The 26,252-nt window shown below is 42.4% G+C and overlaps 1 protein-coding gene across 9 annotated transcripts; it reads right to left on the minus strand.

Moving 5' to 3' along the window:
* On the minus strand, positions 1 to 25,811 carry HAO2 (hydroxyacid oxidase 2). Of its 9 annotated transcripts, none has more exons than XM_008516132.2 (8): positions 25,701 to 25,811; positions 14,952 to 15,090; positions 13,108 to 13,259; positions 11,066 to 11,349; positions 9,110 to 9,316; positions 5,038 to 5,196; positions 4,605 to 4,674; positions 1 to 890 (listed from the first exon to the last, which is right to left on the minus strand). In XM_008516132.2, the coding sequence occupies exons 1-8, from the start codon at positions 25,768 to 25,770 to the stop codon at positions 835 to 837; spliced, it is 1,137 nt and encodes a 378-aa protein (XP_008514354.1). In that variant the 5' UTR covers positions 25,771 to 25,811; the 3' UTR covers positions 1 to 834. The 9 variants fall into 9 exon arrangements, with proteins under 9 accessions (XP_008514354.1, XP_008514355.1, XP_070463833.1 ...); XM_008516133.2 differs by having other exon boundaries at positions 14,952 to 15,060; positions 25,701 to 25,788; XM_070607732.1 differs by having other exon boundaries at positions 13,108 to 13,264; positions 13,483 to 15,090; positions 25,701 to 25,770.
* Between the last annotated feature and the right edge of the window lie 441 nt (positions 25,812 to 26,252).

Genomic DNA, 26,252 nt, shown 5'->3' on the forward strand with positions numbered 1-26,252 from the left:
TAAATATAAAACACTTTAATAAGGATTTTAATAGTGGAATGTGCAAAGTCTAATGGGAAGCACCTAGCAAGTAGCCAGGATAAGAATAGTTGACATTTGAACAAGGTCTTGAAAGAGGAATAGGAATTTGACAAACAATAATAATAAAAGCTTAAACTTAAGCTTTAAACTTAAACTTTAAACTTGTCTTTAACTTCTACTAGGTGCTAAGCATTGTGCTCAAAACTTTACATACATTATCTCACTTAGTCTTTCTCCCAACCTAGCAGGCTAGGCGGTATAATCCTCATTTGATAGACGAGGACACGGAAGCACAGAGATTGAAAAACTTTCCCAAGTCACACAGCTTGTCAGTAGCAGTCCTTACTGTTACACCCATGTCTGTATGGCTCCAAAGCCTAATTTTTAAACTATATTATTTCCCTATTATTTACAGGTTGGAGTATGATTTCTGTTGGGGAATATTTTATATGTATAGCTCTTCTGTACAGAGTGCAAATTTCTATAATTGTTTCATAGAGATATATAGGATGTGCAAAAAATTTAACCCATTATTTCAGTCATTAGTGATCTACCTTTTTAAGATCTTTTCTGTCAGAGGATTTCAGGCAAGAGATTAGCATGTAAAAGGCAGTGAGGCAAAGAAGACCTTGACACATTTGAGGAAGATGAGGGGTTTGGGGAGCCTGAAGTACAGGGGCTAGAGTGGTAGAGGTGCAAGGGATGAGCTGCCGGGTAGGATGGGGCCTAGGCAGGATGGCACCACACAGCACGCTATGAGTTTGTCTTCCTCCTGTGGGCAACCTCAGCAGCCTGCTTATTAGCTTTCTTTCTTTACAACCTGGAGAACTGGATCAGGTCCCGATTGATCTCAGCAACTGACCGGCAGCCTAGAAGAACAATGCAGTTAAAAAGTTCATTTCTCTAAGACATCAGTAACCAACCCCATCATGGTAATGGGATGATGCAGTGAGAACAAGCCTGACTTGATCTGCATGCTCACCCTGATAAAATGTTATGTACACAGAATGAATAACATGATTCTGATTGCATTGGGAATTATTTTGTGCGCCTGTGCCCTTGTCCTCTTTTAACATGACCGTGTCAAAATGGCATGGTAAAAATATAAAAACACTATTTTGGCATTCTTTTTATCAATTCATGTATGCAACTTGGCCTTTATCTCGGTCTTGATAAGGCTCGGGAATATAGGAAGTATCTGTCACAGAGGAACATGACTCAGGGACAGCATAAGAGATGGGGTGAGTATTTCATACAGCAACTGCCTTCTCAAGGAAAGTTCCGTAAAGTGAAACACCCTTCTTTCATGGAGGATCTTGATTAAAATGCAAATTTAAGACTGTAGCTGAGACTAGACACAGGGATTGAGGAGAGTCACTTCAGATAAGAAGTAAAGAGAGAAGGGAGAAAGAGAAACTGGCATGATGGTTTGTGGTGGAGAATTGTGGGCTCAGGTAGACAGTGAAAAATCCCTGGGGGTGAGAAGGCTGAAAGAATTTAACAGGATGTGTAATGTTTCGCTTGAAGTTCTTCCACATCTATGATGCATGCAGCTTCACCTTCCAAAACATTACTTTAGCGAAGCGTATTACTCACAAAAATATAACTAATGAGAGAGACTTTTCCTAAAGATGGAGACCGAGGAAAGAGCTGAGTTTCATGCAGAGTTGATTGTAGTGGACAGTAACGGCAGGCTTGGGATACATAAATAACTAGCAAATTGAACTAATTCAGCAGAAGCAAGACTTTGGAGCCAGATGTGGTGCTCTTCACAACTGACAATGATCTTGAGAGCTTTGAGTTTCAGGGCAGAGAATAGTGGGGCTTCAAAGCAGGCCAGCCTACTCAAGGAGCACAGAGATGCTAAAATACAATCTTTGATTGTATATTGCAGTGAAAACAATATTTGAACTATGAAAAGTGTCTCAGTACTTGCATCAAAGTGTTATGATGCCATTTTGAGACAGTCTGAAGCCTCCATTCACATGTCAGCCCTAGTAATATTTGTGTCGTTACTCTGCTTCGTGTAAGCTCTCATCAGACTGGTTTATGGTTCCTGCACGGTACCAAGGACACTGCCTTACACTTGGTGGAGGTTCAGGAAAAGTTGGAGAGAGAATGCATAAGTACAATTTATTCTTGCTTTTTCATTACTGTAAATTAGAATGATATTCACACTAAAATGCTTTGGTTAATTTAAAGTGAAGTGAGTAATTCCAAACAATAAACTTCAAGAAGATTCATGCACTTTTCTAATTCAGCCTTCTCCCTTTACGAGGAATGAGACCTTAGTGAAGTCTGTGCAGCCTTGTGTTGATATGATTTATTACCAACATTTTTGATTTTCAAAACAAATCATGATTTTAACCTTTCTACAAATAAAATTTCAGCAATTGGCCTTGCAGCTAGAAAAACATTACTTTTAAACGTATCTTGTTTTCAGCAATAGGGCAAATAGGTTTCTCTTCCATGGCTATGATGACACAGGGTCATAAGTGAAAAATATACACATTTCCTAGGGGAGTTAGGAGAGAGAAGTCATATCGACAGATCACCTCCTGGGTGCCAATTGTGTCAGGCGTCTTGCATGCATTGTGCAGGGAACGCCTAAGGGGTGACAGAATCTCTGGGGTTTCATGCTATGATTCTGTATTTTTATGAGTTCCAGCAAAAGCACAGGCCCCCATCCGAGATCTCCTCTCCCCCAGGACTAGCCTGTGCGTCTTCCCTGGAGGAGCCATTCTCACACAGACGATGCTGAGGGGTGCCCTTCTGCCTGGGTTTCCTGTTCTTTCTCTTCTTCCCGAACTCTCTTCTCTGTCCCATATTTGGTTGTGGTTACTAATTTTTCTATACATTTCAAACAGGACATTCTCATTGTAGAACGATTAGAAGGAGAGGAGTATAAAAAGTCAAGCATGAAACTGCTCACAATACTCTTTTTCCTTTCTTTTTACCCTGCCACTTTTTAAAAAGGGGGCTCTCCATTCTCTATTTCAGAAAAACATTTTCCAGCCACCACGTACACCCCAGTCATTGTTTAGTGTAAACTTTCGGTGAAATAAAAAAGCTTTGTTATTGTGAATTCCCCCAACAAGTTTCTGTTAAAAGAGGTTCAAACATCATTTCACCATCAAAAAATAGTTGGGGGAGCAGAAGTCATCTCAGCCTCCTGGAATCTGCAGAAGCCCATAGGTCTTCCCATCCCTCTACCCTCTCCCTCCCAGGGGCAAAAGACACCAATATGATATCTGTTCACACTTGTGCTCCTTCCATCGTGGGAGGGACTCAGTGACGTTGGATCATTTATTGACTTATCTTCACAGGCTTTGAGTAATAGGGTTCTAGTCAAAAGCTGATGGTCCTGGTCCTCAAAGCCTTGATCCATTTCCCGTGTTTTTATTCATCTGCTCAGTGGAAATTAGGCTGGTGCTGGTGTTAAAGCTGATCTAAGTTTTCCAGCTGGTACTACTCAAGCCCAAAAAGTTGAGTCTGCAACTCAAATGGACACTAGGAAACTTGGACACTGAATACAAGATACTTGTCTAAATATCAGACTAAAACCAGACTTGAAAAGCCTGGACGTCTTGCCTTGTGCCTGGCACATGGCAAATGCTTGGTTACATCTGTGGAAATAAGTTAATGGCATGAAAGTGGTATTGATTTCATGTCAGAGCTCTTGATTCATTATTTCCTTACGTCCGGAAAAGGTCTCTGTTATTACTAAAGTTTAGAATTGAGGAGTGAATGGAAGTCTTAATGGGGTTCATCTTTTCTGTCCTCTCACATTGCAATCATGACCAGCTACAGAACAAATACAGTCAAAGACAGAGCTATTGGCCACTGGCGTTGGGTAGGACAGTTCTTTTCTATGAGACACTCCAAGCATTTTAGGACAGTTGGCATCCCTGTGCACTAAGTACCTGCAGTACCCATCCTGCAGTCACTGTGCCAATCAGAAAAAAATCAACTAAAAATCCAAATCAAACGCTCCTGAAGAGGGAACGTACATTCATGACTTGAGAACCACTATTTTACAGGATCCCTGGGATTCCAGGTTTTGCTAAAATGTATAAGTTTTTATGAGCACTACTTTACAAGAATTTCAGTTTTGACTGAAATCCACCTGTACGTAATGTCAAGACTTTTATGTTTGTCTTGCTGTCTGTGGTTACACAAGACAAGGCTTTCCTTCTCCCCTTTCTCTGCTCCTGTTTGTATCTATCTCCTCAGCCCGTCCATGATCCTCTTTTACATACTATCTATCTCAACTTCTCACAGTCCATGAATGTTACTTAAAAGATGACACTCAAAATCACATCCAACAAGCCTGATGTGATCTGAACAGGCCAGAGTAAAATGGAGCCCTCCCTCCCATAATCTGAAGGTGCATTTGCTTTTGTAGCAGGTGTTATCACATTTTGAGTTTGTGCTTAGTCTTTGTCTGGGATGTTTCTTCCCTGCCTTCTCTTCTGGGCAGCGAATGGGCGGGGGAAGCTGAGCCAGAAGGAGGGGCTGCTGTTCTTGTTCTTCAGACCTCCCACTTTCAGCTCCAAATCAGGAAAAGAATTGTAAAAACTTACCTGTAAGGGTCATGGATGTGTGGAACTCATTTTTTAAAATGTTCAAAACCTCCTCAACACCACGTTCACCCTGGTCCCAAGACAGAGAGAGAGAGACAGGGAGACAAAAAGAGGCATGAAGGAACATTCCGACCATATGCTGAGTACAAATTCCAAGTGTGCTCAGAGCTGTGGTGGGGATGATGGGGGGTATCTGTGAAATTAGAACTATGTTAGGAATCAAGGGAAGCGAAGAGGGAGATAGGGGTGAGAGCTCTTGAAATTTTGCAACATGCTCAGAGGAATCATGGAGATATGGCCCAGGTGCAACTGTTCTTCAGGAACCTGGGTCACCTGGAAAAATGGCTAAGCTTGGGGGCTAACCTACAGAAAAGCAAGGAAAACAATGAGAAGCACCTTATCTTTCTGCTGGTTTTCATTTTGCCATTCTCACCTTGCAGGCAAGACCCCACAGGATTGGTCTCCCCAGAAAAACACACTTAGCCCCAAGGGCCAGGGACTTTAGCACATCATTGCCAGTTCGGATCCCACCATCCAGGTACACTTCAATTTTTCCTTTCACAGCAGCCACCACTTCTGTCAAGGCATCGATCTGAAAAGGAGAGACATGTGTGGCTCGAGGGATTTCTGTTTTGACTCTCAGGGCATCATGGGACAGCAGTGCCCCCTCAATGGGGGCGAGGACCAGGAAGTCCAAGCCGGGCCATATCTCACAGCTTCTTCCCCTCCTGCACCTGAGGCTGCTGGCGCCTATCAAAGCAGTGCAGCTACGTTCCGAAGGCCCAGGAACTTTCTGTGGGCTCTCCCTCCTGCCATTTTCTGCTCTGCAGAGGGCAGCTTCTCTCTGACTCACTTGTTCAGATGCCTACAGCTTGGAAGAACCTCTTGGTTCCTCTTCACACCCTAAGGCAGACATTTTCCATTCATTTTAATCTTCTTCTTTTCAAAGAACATTTTGACTTTTGATTTTCTTCTGCCTTCTCTGTTTCTAAGGTGGTATGGCTAGAAATGTTCTCCACTACTAAGGCACTAAGTCTTTTTGGCAAAACAAGAGTGATCGGCCGTGGCCCAAGTGTCTTTACCGCAGCCTCTCTTGTGTAACTGGGCTACACATTGTTCCTTACACATGTTTGAGCAACTTGTTCCTGACTCCCTCACGGGTTATCTGAGACATGGGATAGGATTGCAGCAGCAACATTGTAAAAGTAGATTTGAAGGCTTTGAAAGACAAAACAAAAGCAGCTTATCACGTTGGCTTGGTTTCTCCACTGGACCTTATCTCTCACTTTGCCTCTTCAATTTCAGGACCTGTGGCCAACAGACCTTGCTGCCCCAAGGTGCCCCAGACCCAGCTGTGCTCCTGAGCACCTCCAAGTCTGTGAGGAGGGGTGAGAGCAGAGTCTGAGAAAAGACTTGGGGAAAGGGTTCTGGAACTGCCTCAGGGCTCCTGTTCTGTGCCTCTTTGAGGGACAACCAGAGAGGAGGAGTAGCAACTGGGCCCTAGGGGGACTTCTGCTGCTGAGGGAGTCAATCAGAATTCTACCTGAATGAGATCCTTTGGCTAAGACTCAGCAGAGTATGAAATCCGGGAGGAAAGAACTTTGCACTTTAATTTATACGTGGAGGAGAATTAAATATGTTTTGGACTTACATGTTAATGGAGAGAATGCATGTTCAAATAAGGGTATTTTTATGGCGCCAGCATGGTATTATTTCTATGATGTTGTGAAAAAGAAATGTGTTTGTGCAAACTCTTCTGCTGGAGCCATACTGGACAATGGAGCTGATGGAATTTGAGATACAGGTTAGGGAGTGAATTTCAGCCTAAGGTCCAATATGGCTTTAGAGTTAATTTTTGATAGGTCAAAGCAGGACATTCATTAGAGGTTTCTGGGGACAATAGCTAGCTTATCTTTCTCCCCAGTCCTAGGAGGAATCACAAGGGGTTTCACAGACACAGAGACTTTGCTCAAAGAGTCACGGGCTTCACCAGGAGGGGACTAGAGTGAGAAGAGTGAGACAGTTACCTTGGGCCGAAAAACTAAGACAAATAATATTTGAACTCAATGTTTAATAAATCAAATGGAAACTTTGACCTGTGGGCTGGGGACTTGTTTTTTATAAATAAAATAAATTAGATCCAGGGCCAGGATTATGGTGAGATGAATGAGGCGGGGTTATGCAAGTACAGCGACAGATTTTGTCTTTATTATAAGGTTGATATTTTGTTCACTGTGGCTTTTTTTGGCATTAATTTTCATTTTTAAAATAATTCATTAAACTATTATTTATCTTACTAAGTTTTTCTGGCACCTTAAATTTTGAGCCAGAGGCAGGTACCTCGCTAGCCTCACACTAATCTTGGTCCTGTTCCTGGGTGACCTGGGGTTTGGTTGTTAAGTCAAGAGGCTTGGGAGAACAACATGTTGATGAGCATGATGAGGTAGGAGAAATTCTTCTCTCTGACTCCTGCCTTTGCCAACACTCATTCTTTATTGAAGTGCAGTGGGAGAATTAGTCAGCCTCTTTCTCCACTTATTACTCAGCCCTCCCAAAGGGAGCAAGACTAGCTAAACTCATTCATGAGAGATAGCCTCTTGTATAATGTTTTACTAGAGTGATTTCGGTATTCTACCCTCTTTGCTACTTGTTTTTGACGGCCACTTCTTTGCTTTCCACTCTAATCTGATAAGCACAGTTGGGACTGCTCAGAGCCTGTGAGGCTCTTTTGTACTATCTGTTCTGCCAGTTACTGGGTGTGTGACAGGTGGGTTTGAGGGCATCATGGCAGGAGTTGGGTGACAGAGCTTTGCGTGTGTTCTACAGACTTGCTTTATGCTGGGGGCATAGGTGAAGAGTTGGGGTGGCAAGCAGGAGGCCTGATCTTTCCCTTCAGTTCTGCTCTCACAGAGAGCCACAGTTAAGTGTGCCCCTTGATCTCCATGTCATTCCATGCCTGTGGAGAGGAGGAGGCGAGTAATTGGCACCTTAAACCTCCAAGCATCACAAACCTTGGAATGTACAGACTGGCTCATGTAGCTTTTTTATTTCCTGGAATTGGTCTTAAAGAAGTAATTGAAAATGTACTAAAGATTTAAGGATGGTCACCGATGTGTTGTTTAAAGTAGCGAAAGCTTGGAAGCAATCCAGATGTTCAACAACAAGAAGTTGGTTATAAAAATTGTCCATTCATACCACACACCATTAAAAATAGGAGAAGCATATACATTGAAATGATGCTCTTAACATATTAATAAGTGAAAGAAGAAAATTACAAAATAGTATATGTAGTTTTTTAAACCCAAAATGTTATATTTGCATTAAGAAGTTGATAAAAACAATTACCAAAATATTGTTATTAATGATAGTGATGAAATTAGGGGTGATTTTTATCTTATTCTTTTTTTCTTACGTATATTTTATAATTTATAAACAGTAAACAGTAAATATGTTTTACTTATATAATAAAAAGGCCAAAAAACTTCAGAGAAAACAAACCCCACTTCCCTTTCTTAAAATAAGTCAAGCAGCAATAGAGGAATCTCTTGAGAAAATACAAGCTGTATATACCCATGAAAATAAGTCAATTGATTCCAATTTAAAGATTCTTTCCCTGCCTCCCTCCTCTTCATTTTCTTTCCCCATTTCCCCAATTCATAAGTTAGGGGAAAAAATTACAGACTGTGTCAGATTTTTAGCAAAGGATTCCTAGGATATTTTAAAGTTTTCTTGTGAAAGACATTATTTGTTAGCTTGAGGGAGAGACTGTTCCTTCCTGGGATGTGTCATATGAGAAAACATGAAGTTACAACTATGCCAACAGGCAAACTTCAAGCAGAACACTTTCTTCCAGAAGGCAGGAGACCTCAGTGGCTTTAGAACATCTGTCCCATCAAATTCCACCTTAACCCCTTACTAACTTGTCAAAATGTGAGCAAGAGTTTAATATCTTTAAACTCAGTATCCTTATCTGTAAAATAGGGATAATAATACTCATCTTGCAAGACTGTTGTGAGATTTAGAGGTGATGTATGTAAAATTTCTAAAAATAACCTGGCACACACTAGGCTATCTTTTTTTTTTTTTTTTAAAGCTTGGCACCTGAACTAACAACTGTTGCCAATCTTCTATTTGGGTGTTTTTTTTGCTTTTTCCCCCAATCCCCCCAGTACATAGTTGTATATTTTAGTTGTGGATCCTTCTAGTTGTGGCATGTGGGATGCCGCCTCAACATGGCCTGATGAGTGGTGCCATGTCCTTGCCCAGGATCCGACCCAGTGAAACCCTGGGCCACCGAAGTGGAGCACGCGAACTTAACCACTCGGCCACGGGGCCGGCCCCTAGGCTATCATCAGTGATTAGAAGTTGTTAAAATTCACAGGTACATAGCAACGTATGAGGCAAGAGAGATGGGAGTATGCATCAAATTGCACAGAGTACCTTGCTGTGGACACAAACACACCCACCACTCACAAAGACACCCTCTCTGAAGTCATCCTACTTACAGAAGCGAGAACCTCATCAAGCTGCCTCCCACCATGATTGGAAACAATGATGCCTTGGACGTTGTGCTTCACAGCTAACTCTGCATCCTCCTTTGTCAAGATCCCTTTCAGGATGATGGGCAATTGAGTTATGCTCTGAAGCCAGGAAAGATCATCCCAGCAGTTGGATGGGTCTATGGAGGACATCTGGAGACAAGGCCCTGAACTCTGTGGGGAATAAAAGAGAAACTTAGTCCCGAACTCCTTCAAGACTGTTTGATCCATTCCAAAGATGAGACACATTTGGAGAGCACCATTTATAAACTTGAAAAGAGGAGCAACAATACTACTTCTAGCTCCTTTTCCTAACAAAATTTGTGTAAAAAGAATTTCTACTTCAATTGCTTATTCCTTAACCATTAATTGTGTCCCTGCTCAATAATGACATCAGGATCTGGGGACACAGAGACAAATAAGGCAGTCCCTACCTTAAAAGAACTCACAGTTTAGTAAGTGGGATAAGGTAAGCAAAAGCATTCGTAGGCCAATGTAAAGTGTTATGGCTGAGATATGCACAGAGTAATAAGAACTAAGCAATACCTCAATAACCCTAAATCAGATATTACCCAATATTTATCCTTGGCTCACCATGTGAACCAAATATCCGCAAATCACAACATGTCCCTGGAATCTGAGATCAGGATTCTAGAAAACCTCAAGGCCCATTTGAGGTTAATGAGTAGAACTGTTGAGTCACTTGGCTGGGTATCACAGCTGCTCATTGCTGAAAAGGCTGGTATTGTTATCTCTACTGTAGCCGAAGGATTCCAACTTTACCATGGCTTGCTTTCTCTGGGGCATTCCATCCCATCTGACTGTAGGATTTTGTGTGTGTGTGTGTGAGGAAGGTTGTCCCTAAGCTGACATCTGTTGCCAATCTTCCTCTTTTTGCTTGAGGAAGATTGTCGCTGAGCTAACATCTGTGCCAGTCTTCCTCTATTTTTTTTTTTTTGAGGAAGATTAGCCCTGAGCTAACTACTGCCAATCCTCCTCTTTTTGCTGAGGAAGACTGGCCCTGAGCTAACATCTGTGCCCATCTTCCTCTACTTTATACGTGGAAACGCCTACCACAGCATGGCTTTTGCCAAGTGGTGCCATGTCCACACCCGGGATCCGAACTAGCCCGCCGAGAAGTGGACGTGTGAACTTAACCGCTGTGCCACCGGGCGGGCCCCTGTCTTCCTCTATTTTATGTGGGATGCCACCTCAGCCTGCCTTGATGAGCAGTGCTAAGTCTGTACCTAGGATCTGAACCTGCAAACCCTGGGCCGCCCGAGCAGAGCATGCAAACTTAACAACTATGCCATCTGGCCAGGCCCTGACTGTAGGATTTTAATGAGGGAAGTAGTCTTTGCAGTCACCTATTCATAGTTTCCAAACAAGTGTGCTGCAGTACCCTGGTGCCCCAGGGATGAGTTCTAGGTGTGCAGAGATATTGACCCCTCAGTTCTCAAGGCAGCAGGATGGAGCCTGGGCTGGCTATACTCCGTGGGCCAGTCATATTGGGTGTGAGCATCCTCTTCAGAGGGTCAGTTTATCTAAGTATGCTATCCAAAATTATCGTTTTCTAAGTGTGTCATAAAGCAGAAAATGTTGGAAGAACTTGTTTAGTTTACTCTCGTATTTCATGAAAAAATCCTTTCCCTAGCTTTCTTATTTCTCCATATCCAGCCCTGGCCAGAACACTTCTGGTGAAAGGATGGGCAACTCCAGGCATGAGAACATTTTGTCTTATATTCTGCTTGTCTGGAATTTCTGGGTACCAGGAACCAAATCCACTTTTTGAACTGTTGCGTTCCCAGTGTCTTGCACAGAACAGACACTCAATGAATTCTTGTGGAAAGAAAGAAGGGAGGAAAGGGGGATGGAAAGGTGCCTCCTGGATTGCTCGCCCATTGGCTCTGGTATCTTTCCTACCTCTTTAGGTGATCGAAGATCTTTCAGCAGTAAGTTTGTCTTCAAGTCCACTTGGTTTCGAATGTCATGTCGCCTGTTGCCAGTTATGGGTACATCTACAGTGATGACCAGAGCTTTGAAACCCAGCGATTCTACCCTCTGGATCAGCTGTTTGTTTAGCTGCCGGTCGCGCTGCACATAGAGTTGGAACCACCGGAGACCCCTGGGGGCAGTAGCAACAATGTCTTCAAGGGTACAGCTGGCATACGTGCTGGTGATATAGCAGATATCAGCTGCTTGAGCAGCTGCAAAGCAAATGACACAACTCAGGTTGGAGGAGATAGAGGCATTCTGGACTCGGATGAGAAGCCCTAGGAGTCTGTGTTGCCTCTGACCAGCTTGCCCTGTGAGTGAAGATACATCTTGACTTCATTCTGCTTCTCTATGGGGCAGGGATAGGAGGCGTTTGATCAGACTGGGAGGCCTAAAGCTGTCTGGGTCCCCCTCTGTACAACCTGTCTTACAAACCTTGCAGTTCATACTAAAATATTTCCAACTGAGATTCATTTAGTCCTCAGAACCATTTTGGGCCATGTTGCAGCTTTGAGATAGGAAATGGGCTTCTGGTGAACTCATTAATGAAGCAGAAGGGAATTAAAGAGGACAAAGGATGAGAAAATGTAATTCCAATGGAGAAGACTGAGCTTGTACTAGAAAAATCATGATATCCAAAGTGAGAAGAACACTAGTTCTACCACTTTTTACCTTTGTGAACTTAAGTCTCATTTTCTTTATCTGTAAAATGGAGGAAATACTAATGCCTCTTTTACAGGGTTAGTGGGAGATTAAAGAAGATACTAGATATGGAAGCATTTTTTAAATTACAAAGCGATGTACTGTATAAATGCTGGTGATAATAAGGTTAATGATGATGATAGTGATGATGACGTGGACAACTGCTGCTGCTGCATAGCATATTTCACATTTCTTGCTTTAATCATTTTCTGTACGATTCTCCAACAGGTTAATGTCACTACCATTCTACAATCCATGGGCAGAGAGTGTTGCCTAATCAAGAATTAATATTTTCAATTCCTGATGTCAACAGGAGATAACCCATTCTTTTGCCCCACCCTCAAAACAACACAACACATTCAACCATGAAGATTTAGTAAAGTAGTCATATTCATATAGGCTATTTGTATTTCAACCTAGCCAGACTTGATTCCTAACCAGATGGATGTCACTTTCAGCTCTAGAAAATTCTTGGATTCATTGCTTCCTATATCATGGAGTCAAAGGAAAAGAGCCCAGGGAAGCTCTGAAAAACTTGCGAAAAAACAGATTTGACTCAGGACAAAGATTACAGAGAAGCCACAGGAATATTTTTAACCCCTTCCTCCTTCCTTCTCTCTTCCCTTCCCTTCTTTTCTCTGCTCTTCTCTACTCCTTATTATTTTTTTGGTGGTGGTGGGGAATAAGGGAAGAGAATGAGGTGCTACTAGGAAGGAGACATACCCCACAAGAAACTTTTTGTCCAATAAGATGACAAAATCAATTGAGGTGAAAGAAAATGGAACATCTGAATAAGAGCACCTGCCAGGGCCTTGTGTTAGGACCTAATGTCATGACACTCTCCTCATCTGAACTTCAGAGGCTCACCATTCAGCCCCAGCCTTGGCCCATAAGGGGTGAAAGAGAGCCCTCCCCTTGAGGCCACACTAAGCATCCTTTTCCCCACAGAGAGTGTGTCAGAGGAGCCAGTGTGCCTTTTCTGTGGGGTGGCTTGGTGGGATTTCAAATCTCCTAATCATCTGTAGCCCCCTCTCCCACTCTAACCATGTTTATTATGGAAAATGGGTATTTTCTCGATCTTAGGTGATACGTTCACAAACACAGCTTTAAGCATTCTTTTTTCCACCCTCCTTAATTCTAACCAGATTGCTGTCCCTAGGCCCTTTCTGTAGAGAAATCCTGGAGCTGCCTGGCCACGCTCTGAAGGATACCTCCTGCATACTTCAGGGCCCCTGGGAAGGGAGCCTCAAGGTGGGGTTTGTTCATACCTCTGGCTGTGCTCATTTCTCCATCAGGCCAGGCAAGGCAGTGGAAACCTGTGGGTGAGATGCAAATGGGAGCACTGATCTTCTCCCCTTGGATTATGGTCCTGGTGTCCACCTCTGACACATCTTTTAAGTACCGGGGACGGAGGCGAATTCTGCGCTGGACAACAAAGAGATTTTCTATTAGTGGGATTACTCTCCAGCATGCGGGTGCTACCTGGTACTGAGGCCTCCAGATTCCTGGTGCGGGTTTAGACCAGACTGTGTTCCAAGAAACCTCTGGTGGGGTCAGTTGGCTGGTAGCTGATTAGGCAGCATAGACCAACTGAAGGCCCCTCTCCAGGAAGCCTCTCCCAAGCCTATTCCTTATTAACCTACCTCCTGTGTCCACACCATTCCCTGTCTTGCTCTGTCAAAGGTCTGTGTCTCTGAGCCATGCCTCCCTGACCAGACTCTCAGCACTTGGATGTTTTGATTCATTCATCATATCAAGCACTAGGGAAGAAAAGAATAAGCAGGAAGGAATTCCAGGCTCTTTCCCTCTAAGGTTAGAATCAAGTCTCCGCAAAGTAAGAAAAGGTCACTGAAAGGACAAATCTCAGGGAACGATCATGGTGTTATTGTTTTTTTTACTAGCGGCTAATTCATTTGAAGATTTGACTTAAATACAGCTTTAGAAGAAGGCAGGAAAATTCACAATTAATACTTAAAATATGCTTTTAAGACCAATAGATACTTAGCCTCAGGGTCCAAAAATGCTTGTTTTTCACAAAATCTTGTTATTTCTGTACACAAACTTAGAAAGATTTTTCTGGAAACCCTGATTGTGCAAACTTGAGTTAGATAGCCTCAGTTACTTCATCTGTGAAATTGGAGCAACGATCCAAATTTCCTAATAGTCTTGTGAAGACAAAATGAGATAGAGCAATTAAAGTGCTTGGTAAAGGGCTAATTAGGTAGGGAAATACAGAGTATAGTGTTCACCTTGCATCCCATTTTTCAGTTTTCTTCTGACCTCTCTATCAGAGGGGTCAGCAAACTTTTTCTGTAAAGGACCAGATAGTAAATATTTCAGGCTTTATGGACCATACAGTCTTTGTCACAATTATTCAGCTCTGCTGTTGTCATGCAAAAGCAGCCATAGATAATATGTACATGACTGAGCTTGGCTGTGTTCCAATAAAACTTTATGTATGGATATCAGAATCTGAATTTCATATAGTTTTACATGTCACAAGTTCTTCTTGTTCTTTTGATTTTTTCAACCATTTAAAATTGAAAAACCATCCTTAGTTTGTGGGCCATACAGAAATAGGCAGTGGGCCTGACTTGGCCTGTGGGCTGTGGTTTACTGACCCATGACCTATCCCCTGCTGTTCCAGTCCAACCCTTGAATTGCTCTTCTTTCATCCCTAAGACTCCTTGGGTCTTCATATTTCTTCTAACCTGAGTCCTCTTTCCTGTCGTACATTATCTCCTCAAAACTAGAAGTTTAGGAACTGAAGACATTAGGGCTATCCAGCAGCTTCTCCTCCCTGCCCAAGTGACTGGTGACCTTCTTGTCCTATCTCGTCAGGTGGCAAAGCTTCTGGGAAACAGAGGAGGAGCGACTCACTTGTTCCAGTTCTGCAGAGGCACTGAGATAAGTTCTCTCTCTGTATCCATCCTTTCCCCACCCACCTGTCCACGCTCCAACCTCCCCTCAAAGCAAAACAACAACTACAAAAACCATTATTACAGCTTGAGTACTCTGTTCTTTGGAGGCAGCAGCCAAAACTGCTACTTTCCAAGGAGCTCTCAACCAGTGCATCCTAGTTTAATAATAGAAAGGATACAGAAGACCAAACTTTTTAAATGCTGCGATGTTGTCTTCCTTTGTGAAGCCTTCACCAGCTCCTCCTTCAATATAATCCCAAGTTGTCTTAGAGAGGCGCTCCCGTGCCTGAGCCTGAAAGTCTGTCAAACACACGAAGGGCATTTCTGGGGCTTCAAAGGATAAACCAAAACAAAACAAACAAAAACCAGTAAGAATACTTCAGACGTAGAGGAGAGAGCGAAGAGGGGCTACAGCATGAAGCTATGGACTCAGCATTAACCCCCTGTATTCTTTATCTCAATGGACGTACTGGCAAAGATGCTGATACCTCAGCCAGAAAGCAGGGAGTCATGTTGCACTCCTCCATTCTCCCACCCTCATCCCCAAGTCCTGATTATTTGGTCTTCGAAATACCCCTCATGTCTGTCCCCTCATCTCTATGCCCCCTGCCTCAAGCCTACTTGAGGCCCCACCACCTCTTGGAAGATTATTACAAGAATTTCTTATCTTTGTCTCTTAGCCCCCAGATTCACTCTCCATCTTGTTTCCCTCCAGCTGCCTGGGATCTTTCTAAAATGCAAGTCTGATCATGCCTCTTGTCTTTGAAGGGCCAAAATCATGGCATTCACAGCTTTCCAGGACACAGCATCTAACTGTCTCACCAGCTCCATTTCTCTGTGGCTTTTCCTTGTCATTTGAGTCACTGAATACTGGAGGGCTATTTCATACCTCTGTGCCTTTTTGGGGGGAGATCCATCAGGGTAGGAAAATTGGGACTGAATTGATACTTATATATGGGAGTTCCCAGGAACCTCTGGATGTATGATTTGCCTGGGGCTGTAGTTCATGTGGGGAAGGAAGCTGACATCTTTCAACTCCTCAGTTGGGTTATTGAATATGTTGCTAATTTTGACACCAAGAAAACAACATATGTTACCTCCATTAGTTCCCATCCCCAATCTGAACCCTATAAACCTGGAGGTTAGTACTTCTGATACAACCACCCCTGAAAGAGGAGAGGGCAGGTTTGGGGGTAAATCCCTCCAGTAGGGGCAAGAGCAATGGGAATACTAGCTGCAGATATGCTGAAGGCACTGGTTGCAATCAGTCACAGAATGTAGAGCTCCTGCATGAGAGGATTCCATCAGGAAAGACTGAGAAATCTGTAGTTCACAGCTCTAGACATCTCCCTGGCAGTTGGCAGTGGGGTAAATATTAGTTAAAGGCCATGAGTAGAAATGGAATGACTTAAGTCATTGACTAAGAGATGGGAAAAAGCCCTAGGAACTAGGGATTCAAACACAAATGGGGCAGCTCTTCTAACGGACGAGGGGGCCAAGAAGGCCAAATGAAAAGTAGGGTGCTGGAAATCTTGGTGGGAGTAGGGATGGAGCAGAACTGACCTGAGGGCATCTAGGGCCACATCAGAATCTAGTCATGTAAAACAGAGAAGTAACCTCAAACACCCACCTAAGGGGCTAAGCAGAAAGAAGTTATATGACAGACAGAAAACAGAGCTCCTGGGATGTGCGGTGGGATCCAGATGGAGGCTAGGGGGAGGAATTTGGAGCACAGCCACAGAGCTTTTTATAGGCAATGCACCCTGTCGATGGGTGGGCAGGGAGCTATTGAGGTACTGAGTTGAGTTTGACAAAGTATAGCAACCGTGTCTAATTTATCTTATTCCTATTCGACTCTTCGAAGGCTCAGTAACTTTAGTTGAATGAATTAATCATTGTGTTTATCCAACTGTATTTAATCACTAATTTATACCTCTGTGTGCATAGAAGAGTTAACACAACAGGACTGAGAATGTTATCCCTTGAAAGGCCTGCTTTCAGGGTTGGATCTTGGCTGAAGTCTGGGAACTTGGATTTTGGGAAGGTTCCCACCAGTGCCTGATAAGGATAGCTCACTATTCTAAACTGTTTGTGCAAATAACGTGGTTTATGCTGAACATCTGCTTTCATTCTGGAGAAGCTACCGTTTTGGTATGGGTTAGGCAGAGGGTGTTTATATGACCAGCCCCCAACAAAATACCTGGGCACTGCGTCTCTAATGAGTTTCCCTGGTAGATAAAATTTCATACATGTTGTCGCAATCCATTGCTGGAGGAATTAAGTGCATCTTGCTTAATTCCACTGGGAGAGGACTCTTGAAAGCTTAGACCTGGTTTCCTCTAGATTTTGCCCCTTGAGCTTTTCCCTTTGCTAATTTTGCTTTCCATTCTTTCGCTGTAATAAATTATAGCCTCAATTATATGCTATGTGCCATGAGTCTTCCTAGTGAATCACTGAACCTGGGACCCCCCCAACACACTTTGTAGCCCCAGGCATTAGGTTAGTACATGACGCTGAGGTGCTGTTCATAAATGTTCATTACTTGAACTTAACATTCCCCGTCTGTCATCTCTCTGCCTTATTGAATGAGAATTTTCCACCAGGTTTCAACTCCTGATCTCTCAACAAATCTCCATATCCTATACATTACACACTCACAGAAATGCTTTTCTGCAGATTTCTAGCATAGAAACTCAACAATGCTTGTGTCTAATCCAAGAGAAATGGCTCAAATGCACTCAGGATTACTTGCCTGGAACAATGTGAATTATGTCATCTGAAAGCATCTTTATATATACTAAACACTATTTTATCTCATTTCTGTCTACTATTTTCTTTTCTATCTGCTATTTCCTTTACACTTCCCTGTAAAGTAGGTAGAGAAGGTATTAATCTCTTCATTTTGCATTTGAAGAAAATGAGGGCTAGGAAATGAAATAACTTGTGAAATATCAGGCCATAAATTATTACAGGGGAAGGCTCAGAATAATGTCTTCTGGTAATGTCTAAAGATAAACATTCTCCATTTTCAATTTCATGATGCAAAAAAAAAAAAGAGTTGGTTCACATAAATTACTTGTTATATTGAATTTTAAAGAATTTCTTAGGGTGAAAATACGATTATGATGCATTTTTTTTTCATAGCATATATAAAGCTTGGTAGAGTGCTGAGCCCACTATTTTTATCAGAGGTCCAATATAAGGCTTATAGTTGAAGAGAAGGGCAACTTCGTTGTTCAAAGCTTTCTCTAAGTTTGGGAGGGAGACTTAGCAGTATACATTTTTATGTGTTCCAGTTTGATCCATACCAGACTTAAAGACACCAGAAATTAAAGGGAGGATCCAAGTTTTCTAATGGCTTTCTTGTGTTTCCATTTTATTTGATCTCCATTTCAGTATTTTTTCTTCTTTTCTCCTCTATCCCAACAGTCCAAGAGGAAGAGAAAGGGGAGGAATGGATAAAAGTGTCTTGCACCCTGATCAAGAACTTGAGCTCATTTAATCCATTCATGCATTTTGTCTCATGGTAAAAAATGGTGAGGCACAACTAGCATACCAGTGATAAGGAAACTAAAGTCTAAGAGTAAGGACATTCAGTGGTACCTGTTGCTAATGATGTGAGGTTCAAATAGTTTTCCCTAACCACGGGAAGGGGGAAGGACACTGACTGGGGCCAGTAGACATTTCAAGGCAGAGTTTGCTTTCTTCAATATTGCCATTTGATCTAATGCAGTTAGGCTAGATAACAAATTGTCTTCCTTTGAAGGTTTCATCTGATTCTGTGCTACCCCAAAATGTGTCTTTTTGGCTTGATTATTTTTGAGAACAAAAGAAACTTCTCAGGAAGAAATTTTGACCCTTCCCCTGACTGCCTAAAAGGATTTAAGATAGCAGGCCTGTTCCAGGAAGGAGCTATCACCATAGAGAACTATAGTATAATATGAACTAGGGGTGGTAGTCAGGGAGGAACCTAATAAGGCCCATTTGATCAAAGTCCTCTCATTATCTTTACAAGACATGACAAATATTTATTTACCAAATGTTTGCTTTTCCATCTCCATGTGGACTGCCTTCCTCCCCTTTGAATCCCAAACCACTACCCCCAACATCCTCCTTTATCTTTAGCTGAAGATGGTATTTAAGGTGGTGGCTTCAGACGTTTTGGTGAATTACTCAGTTTTCCTGGTTTTCTCCCATGTATACATGTTATTAAATCTGTTCGATTTTCTCCTGTTATTCTGTCTCATGTCAATTTAATTCTTAGCGCAGCCAGAAGAATCTATAAGGGTAGAGGAGAACTTCTTCCTCCCCTGCAACTCATACAATTCATGTTGGTGTCACTTCAGGAACTCTTGGCTATCAGAATTTTTATTTGTATGAAAAATTCCTAGGCATTCTAAAAGAAGTCTCAGAGTGGAAATTGCAGGGTAGGTCATTGAGAGGCCAGAGGGGAAGCAAAGGCTGCCTCTGATGACCCCCTTTAGGTGCTTGGTACTGCAGGGTGGTATCCTTCAAGACCTTCTGAGTTAGTTCCCTGGGAACTTATGCCCAGTTTCCCAAAGGGGTGGTAGACATAATGTCAAGGCTACACTTTGAGGGCTTTGTTTCAGAGATTACACTGTTCCAGGTTGGCTGAAAGAGCTTTAATTGTTGTATATGGGGTGATAACCTCAAGGTGAGTGACTGCAAAGCCTAGGGCCATCACCATAGCAATGGCAGTATTGAGAAAGGAGAAGTTATAGCCAGAGGAGGCCCTGGTCATGGAATGCATGGTGGCAGAAGGGTCCCAGAGCTGTTGGGCCCACAGGCAGGGTCAGGACCAAAGACATGAATCAATACCACCTGTGGCTGAGGGAGGTGAGCCCCCAGGGAGTCCCCGAAACGGGGAGGAAAGGTCAGAGTGAAGGACTTAGATTCCAAGGAACATCAGACCAGATAGAGTAAAAATGAGACCAGCCTGTTTCTAACTTTGGAGTGGCCTGAGGAACTAAAGATTCCATCTGTATGGAGTGAGGAACAAACGGGCTAGTGTGGGTCTGACAGGCACCAGTCTAGTCAGATGCTGCAAGAATTGACTGGGGTTTCTATCTGCCCAGGATCAGTTCTGGCCTCTTCCCTGAGCCCTCACACATTGTGAATTGAGGACTCAGGACCCATTCCAGGTCATGATGGCCACTTTTTTTGTTTTATTCTGTTTTGCATAAAAGTAATCTCTGCTCTTCAGCCCACCACCCCTCAGCCACTCTCATTAGCCAGTTTTCCTTGCCAGTCATTAAACTTCCCCTCTTGACCTGTAAGCATGTTCTACCATGAGGAGCAGGATGTTTCAGTTCTTCAGAACCTCTTTTGCAGTAGTGATGGGGAGTGACTCATGTCTTCCTTTCACTCTAGGAGCTTTGGTTATCATGGGTTGGAGGAACTTTTGAGGCTCTGAGAGGAGGTACATTTATATTAGGGATATGCTTACCCTGGGGCTATGTTGACCTAATTAGTTCGTTAGCTACCCACTGTCCCCCCTCCCCAAGCCATAATGATCACAAATCCTGACTGGTGAGAATTATAAGACAATTAGAATGGTTGTGCTTGATGGAGCTGAGAGGGTCTTTAGAGAGATGGAGAGATGTGCACAAGCTGACACCATAGCAGAATTTAAAAATGAACCTATGTCTCTTGTCTCCTTATTCAGTGCTCTTTCTGACATAGTATGTGACTCTGACAATTACCTCTGGATAGCCTGGATAGCAACATTGCCTGGAATTCACTTCTTATTTGAGAATTAACTTCTTGGCATAACTTAAGGTTTTAGAGACTTATCCACACGGATTTCATCATTCCAACTCCTCCTCTACTCCTTCTGCCCCTGGTTGGTTAGCCAAGATCAGCAAAAAGGGCTGAAGCTAGAGTACAGGGTAAACTCTTGGTTATATAATTAGTAGACTAGAGTTAGTGGCAGACTGCTTCAGGGAGGTTGCTGACACTTACTAGTTACATGAGCATAGGCAAGTTACTTCCTCTCTGTGGGCCTCATTTCCTCATTTGAAAAACTATAGTTTTCTATATATTTCAGTTTAATCTCTACCAGATTTGGAGCCACCAGAAATTAAAGATCTGGCCGAGGTCCTTCAAGTCCTCACATTCTGTGCTTCCCTTGCTTGTAAATGCAAAGATCTCTGTTTAGACAAGATCATGCTAACATTCTAGTTCAGCACTTACTTTGTAGCAATAAAGTACAAAACGGGAAACCAGCACATTATTTGAGCTTATTTCCTAACACCGAATACCTGGGTGCTCCCAGCCTTCCTTCCCTCTTCCTCACCAACTTTGAGGCCTCTCTTTTTACAAGCTGTTCTGGCATGTGGGACCATCTTACGGCTTCTGTGAGGAGCTATTTGACCAGTCACGACGCCATTTCCCTTTTACAGGAGGATATGGGTTCTCATCCACATGTTCTCCCTGCTCACAGACCAGGTAATCCATCTCACTACATACAGATGCCTCTTCCTCCTTCCTGAATTTCTCCAAACTATTTGCTGATTTTTTCTGAGAAATCTTTCTCACCACTTCTCCCATTTCCTTAATCTCTCCCATCTCCTTTCCTTTTCCATTTGTAAACCAAAAATAACTCCATAGTGGCAGATGAGATTAGTGCTGTGGAGTCCCTTGGATCAAGAACAAAAAAATAAAAACATTTTGACGCACTTAGACTGGGTAAAGAAGCTCCAAAACCTTCGAAAACACCCTCAGAAGCAGCTTAAGATTTCTTCCTTAAGTTGCCACTAAGCTCTCTGTTTCTCTACTTAAGCCTGCTTTTCCTCATCGTCAGCATTTATGAAAAATAAATGAAGTATTTATTACACAATTTTCTTGGTTTTCAGTTTTGGCCTATGACTAGAAATGCAACAACATTGCTTTATACTCATTTGCATTGCAAATATGCCAATTTTCTGCTACTTTGTTAATTAAGTGGGTATTTTCCAGTCACCTGGGAATCCAACCGCTATTTTAATAGCTTTCTTTCTATAGGAAAATATGTGTTGAATTCCAAACAAATGACTTCCAAGTAGAGTTTTGGACCACAGGTGTGTTATAAATTGTGTGCTTTCTATGAGGTCTTGGAGACCGTTTAGGACATTCTGGGAGACATTGATCCAAGAGCTCATACGGCGGTGTGTTTTTTTTGAGGAAAATTAGCCCTGAGCTAACATCTGTGTCCATCTTCCTCTATTTTTTATATAGGACACCTGCCACAGCATGGCTTGATAAGTGGTGCTTATGTCTGTGCCCGGGATCTGAACCGGCAAACCCCAGGCTGCCAAAGCGGAGTGCATGAACTTAACTGCTCTGCCACAGGGCTGGCCCCTCATATGGTGTTTTGAAATGTTAGAGATGTTCTTATTCTATTGAGCAGTGGAATAATTTGGTTACACAAAGACCTTTGGAGACAGCATGATGATTCCTTAATAATAATGATGACAATAAGATTGCAATGATGGCACTGTGTAAACTGTTTTATGTTCATTAATGTTTCGACCCTTGTAATAATCCCCAAACATAAATATTATTATCCCTATTTCACAGATGAGAAACCTAAAGTTCAGAGAGATTAAAATCTTATGCCCAACATCACACATCTTAATAATGTGTTCTGACTCCATAGCCTGGCTCTTAAGCATCATCAAAAGAAGCAAATGTGTACAGACAAGTGTAGTTTATAGACTGAGGGAGCTTGTGTTTAAAATGCCATGGGTGTATGCAGCTTTGCTTCCTTCCCTCCACAAAATCATAACTCAATCAGAAAGGAAGAAAATTTCACTATTTAGCTGGCGTAGGGCAGGAGTATTTGCTATCCCAAAATGTGTCTTTTTGGCTTGATTATTTTTGAGAACAAAAGATTCAGGAAGAAATTTTGGCCTTCCCCCAACTGTCTAAAAGAACTTAAAATAAAAAGCCTGTTACAAAAGCTATCACCATAGATAACTCTAGTAGAATATGAACTTCATGTGGTAGACAGGGAGGAACCTAGCAAGGCCCATTTGATCAAAGTCCTCTCTACCTCTCATTGTCTTTATAAGGCATGACAAACATTTATTTACCAAACATTTGCTTTTCCATCTCCATGTGAATTGCCTTCCTCACCCTTGAGGTCCTAAACCACTATTCCCAACATCCTCCTTTATCTTTAGCTGAAGATGGTATTTAAGATGGTGGCTTGAGCCATTTTGTTGAGTTACTCAGTTTTCCTGGGTGTCTCCCATGTATACATGTCATAAAATTTGATTTTCTCCTGTTATTCTGTCTCATGTCAGTTTAATGCTTAGAGCATCCAGAAGAAGCTGGAGGGTAGAGGAATATTTCTTTCTCCCCTATACTTGTCATAAATAACGACCTTGAACATTTAAATCAATTTTAACAGTCTACAGAGCACTCTTCCATCTATTATTCCATTTGATGCTCACAATAACCTGGTGAGATAAAGGGTGATCAGAAAGTAGATGTTCAAGAGCCTGTTTTATAGATGACAAAATTAAAACCCAGAGAATGCAATTGAACTATCTATGCTCAAAGATGAGAATGGCAAAGCCTGACCAGGAACCCTTCTGCCTTCTTTAGATATACTTGAGCTAGTATAGAGTATTAGTGGTATATTAGGAGACGTTCAGGTCTCTGTTCTGTAGGGTTGGAAGAACTGCGTAAAGTGAGCTTGGTCAATTCCTACAAAATCTAGACCATTGGGAAAGGTGTCCTGTGTAAAGATCACTGCTCTTGCCCCTTCATTTGCTCAAAAAGGGTGGAATGTGCAAAACAGATGTCAGAAACTACACAAATGTTCAGAACAAGCTCTCAACTCTATTGTTTTCCCCACTGACTTTAGGTCTTGTTGGTGTCTCTATACCTAATAGCGGCAGTCACTGGGACGCAACAGGAGAGAGCCGAGAAAGGGTAGAAGAGTTGGGGACGGAGAAAGCCAGCTGTGGAATGGAGCTTTGTCTCTGCCCTCCTCCTAGCACCACTCACTATGGCAGCTACTCTAGGTTGTATTTCTAAAGACCATTGCTTTCAGCTGCTAATGAGTCTCCATAAGGCATCAATACCTGAAGGAGTCCCTAGAGGCAAGAAGATACTCTCACAAGCTTTGTAACTTGGCAAACAGGGGCTCAAACCTCAGCTCTGCTACTTGCTCACCATGATTCCATGAAAAAGTTATTTGTGAAAGAAGAATATTAACAGCTATCCCATAGGACCCTCATGAGGAGTAAACACTATAGCCCATATAAAGTTTCTAGAACAATGCCTTGTAGAGAGTAGATCATCAATAAGTAGTAGATCCATTTGTGTTATTCCTTTTGTTGATGGTATGTGCACACTCATCTGAGGCTCTGGAGGTTGAAAGTTGCTTCAAGATTTGAGTAATTCTGTGATAGTGTAGTTCGAACCTTGTGTCAAATTTACTCGCTAGTTTCTCCACCAAGGTTTACTGAGTACGTGCTATTAGCCGGGAAGGCAGAGGCATTTACTGCTCATTATGTGCTCCTCAACATTTCCCAGTTGCTTAAAGATGTGCAGAGTTATATGACTAGTTCTGGCCAATGGGCTAGGAGTGGAAGTGAAATGTGATAATTCTAGGCCAAGAATTTAAGAGCTCATATGTGATCCTCTGTCTTTCTTTTCTCGTGCCACAGCAATCTAGAGGCCATGGCCTCCAGAAGGCATAGCTATAAGATAGAGGCAGCTTGGATCCCTGAATCACTGTTTGGAATGGAGCAGCCCTGGAGATCAGATGATTTCATATGAGCAAGAAGCAAATATTTGTGTCACTAAGATTTCAGGGTTTATTCTTTACTACAGCATAGCCAAACATAATCTGATAATTTATCTAGGCATTGTGCTAAACACTAGAGATTTAAAATAAAACTAATATGATGTCAATCTCTGCTCTCAAGAAGCTGAGAGTCAGAGGAGAAGACAGATTTCAATAGCTCGTTCTCTGTTAGTTGATATGACATAGAGCATAACAGAAATCCTTTTCTGGGAAAAGTTCTCTGGGAATTTGCGAATATTCCCATTGTTTCTCAAACGGTATCCCATTGATGATGTTCTACTCCATCTAGTCTAGCCATCTCCAATTCTCATCTACCTATAAAATTAAGATATGAATATCTATCTCATAGTGATCTTGTGAGAATCAAAGGATCTTGTAAAATGCAGAGTAGCCTAGGGATTAAGAGGAAAGACTTTGGGAGTTGTGCTTCCTGCTAGGAGGTAGAATATAATCAAAAGCTATTTCTCCTTTTATCCTATTTCCAGACCCTATTACACGCCATTGATCTATTTGTCTGTCTTATACCAACACCGCCCTGACTTGATCACTGTTCTTGGGCAGTTCTCCCCAGGTTGATCTATAGATTCAACTTGACTCAATCACAATCTCAGGAGGCTCTTCATTACAGGGAATTGGTACCTATTTCCAAACAAGTTTATTCCCCAAAGAAACTGTGCCAGTCCAATTGTTTGAGAAACACACACTTTTTTGCCTTTTAGAAGCAGTAGCCATGTCAGTGTTTTCCTCTACCTGAGGCCAGGAAGCAGTGGTCATGATACGAGGAGTACCTGAAGGCAAGGGGTGTACTTTTTAGATTTTCCACCACCCTTTCAAGTAAGCATATTTTGACCCATTTTCCCTCGAAAGGACACCCATAAATATTTCCCCAGGTGGTTCTGAGACTTAACTTCGCTAGACGTAAGCTTTGGTATAGTGTCTTTCAAGCAAACCTTCCTTTACCAGTCCCTTCAGTGTCTACTACATGTCCCTACAAGCCTCTCACCTTGGAAACCTACAGTTACCATTGACGATGATCCTACCTGCCACTTCATCTCCTTCCTCAGCTCCAAACTCCCAGAAAAGACCCAACAACAAACCTGATCTTAGCATCTTCCAGTACCTGGGATAAGTGGTGTCTGGAGGCAGCCACTCCAAGCCAGACTCACTACTCTGTGATTGGAAAGATACATCACTACCCAGAGCCCCAGGAGTACAGAAGTGGGTCAAGGCTAAAAATTAATCTTTACATGGGAACCCCATCCAGCTTGGAAGTAAATCAGCAACTAGGCCAGAGTAAGGTTAATTTTTAAAGGAACATTTTGTGCTTTACAAAGTTCCCTCATAATTAAGCAAAATTCCTTAAAAAATTAAACTTCAAAATAAAATAGTTGCTTATTTGCTCCCCAACTATATATTTTCCCAATTCATCAAAGATGGTTAGACGAAGGGACTGGGTTAGTTCACGTAGAGGATTTCAAAAGCCCCCCGTGTCGTAAAGGAAAGACTGGTCTGGGGAGGGGGGGAAGGATGGGTTAAGAGCAACCACGTCCCTGGAGCCCATGGGCAGAGAGCAGTGAGGAGTCAGGCAGGATGGTGTGAGAGGCCTGACCAGAGACTGGTAGGGGAGGTAGGGAGAACCATTCATGTTTTTGAGTGGAGAAATGCTGCAGTA

This window comes from Equus przewalskii, unplaced genomic scaffold (assembly GCF_037783145.1).
Source record: "Equus przewalskii isolate Varuska unplaced genomic scaffold, EquPr2 ChrUn-13, whole genome shotgun sequence".
Lineage (NCBI taxonomy): Eukaryota > Metazoa > Chordata > Mammalia > Perissodactyla > Equidae > Equus > Equus przewalskii.

Coding starts and splice junctions, on each gene's coding strand:
- HAO2 (XM_008516132.2), bottom strand. CDS start 25,770: ATGTATCTTTCCAATCACAGAGTAGTGAGTCTGGCTTGGAGTGGCTGC. Junction 13,260..14,951: donor AACATCGCAGCATTTAAAAA/GTTTGGTCTTCT, acceptor TGTCCAGCGCAG/AATTCGCCTCCGTCCCCGGT. Junction 5,197..9,109: donor TTGATGAGGTTCTCGCTTCT/GTAAGTAGGATG, acceptor TCTCCTTTTCAG/ATCGATGCCTTGACAGAAGT.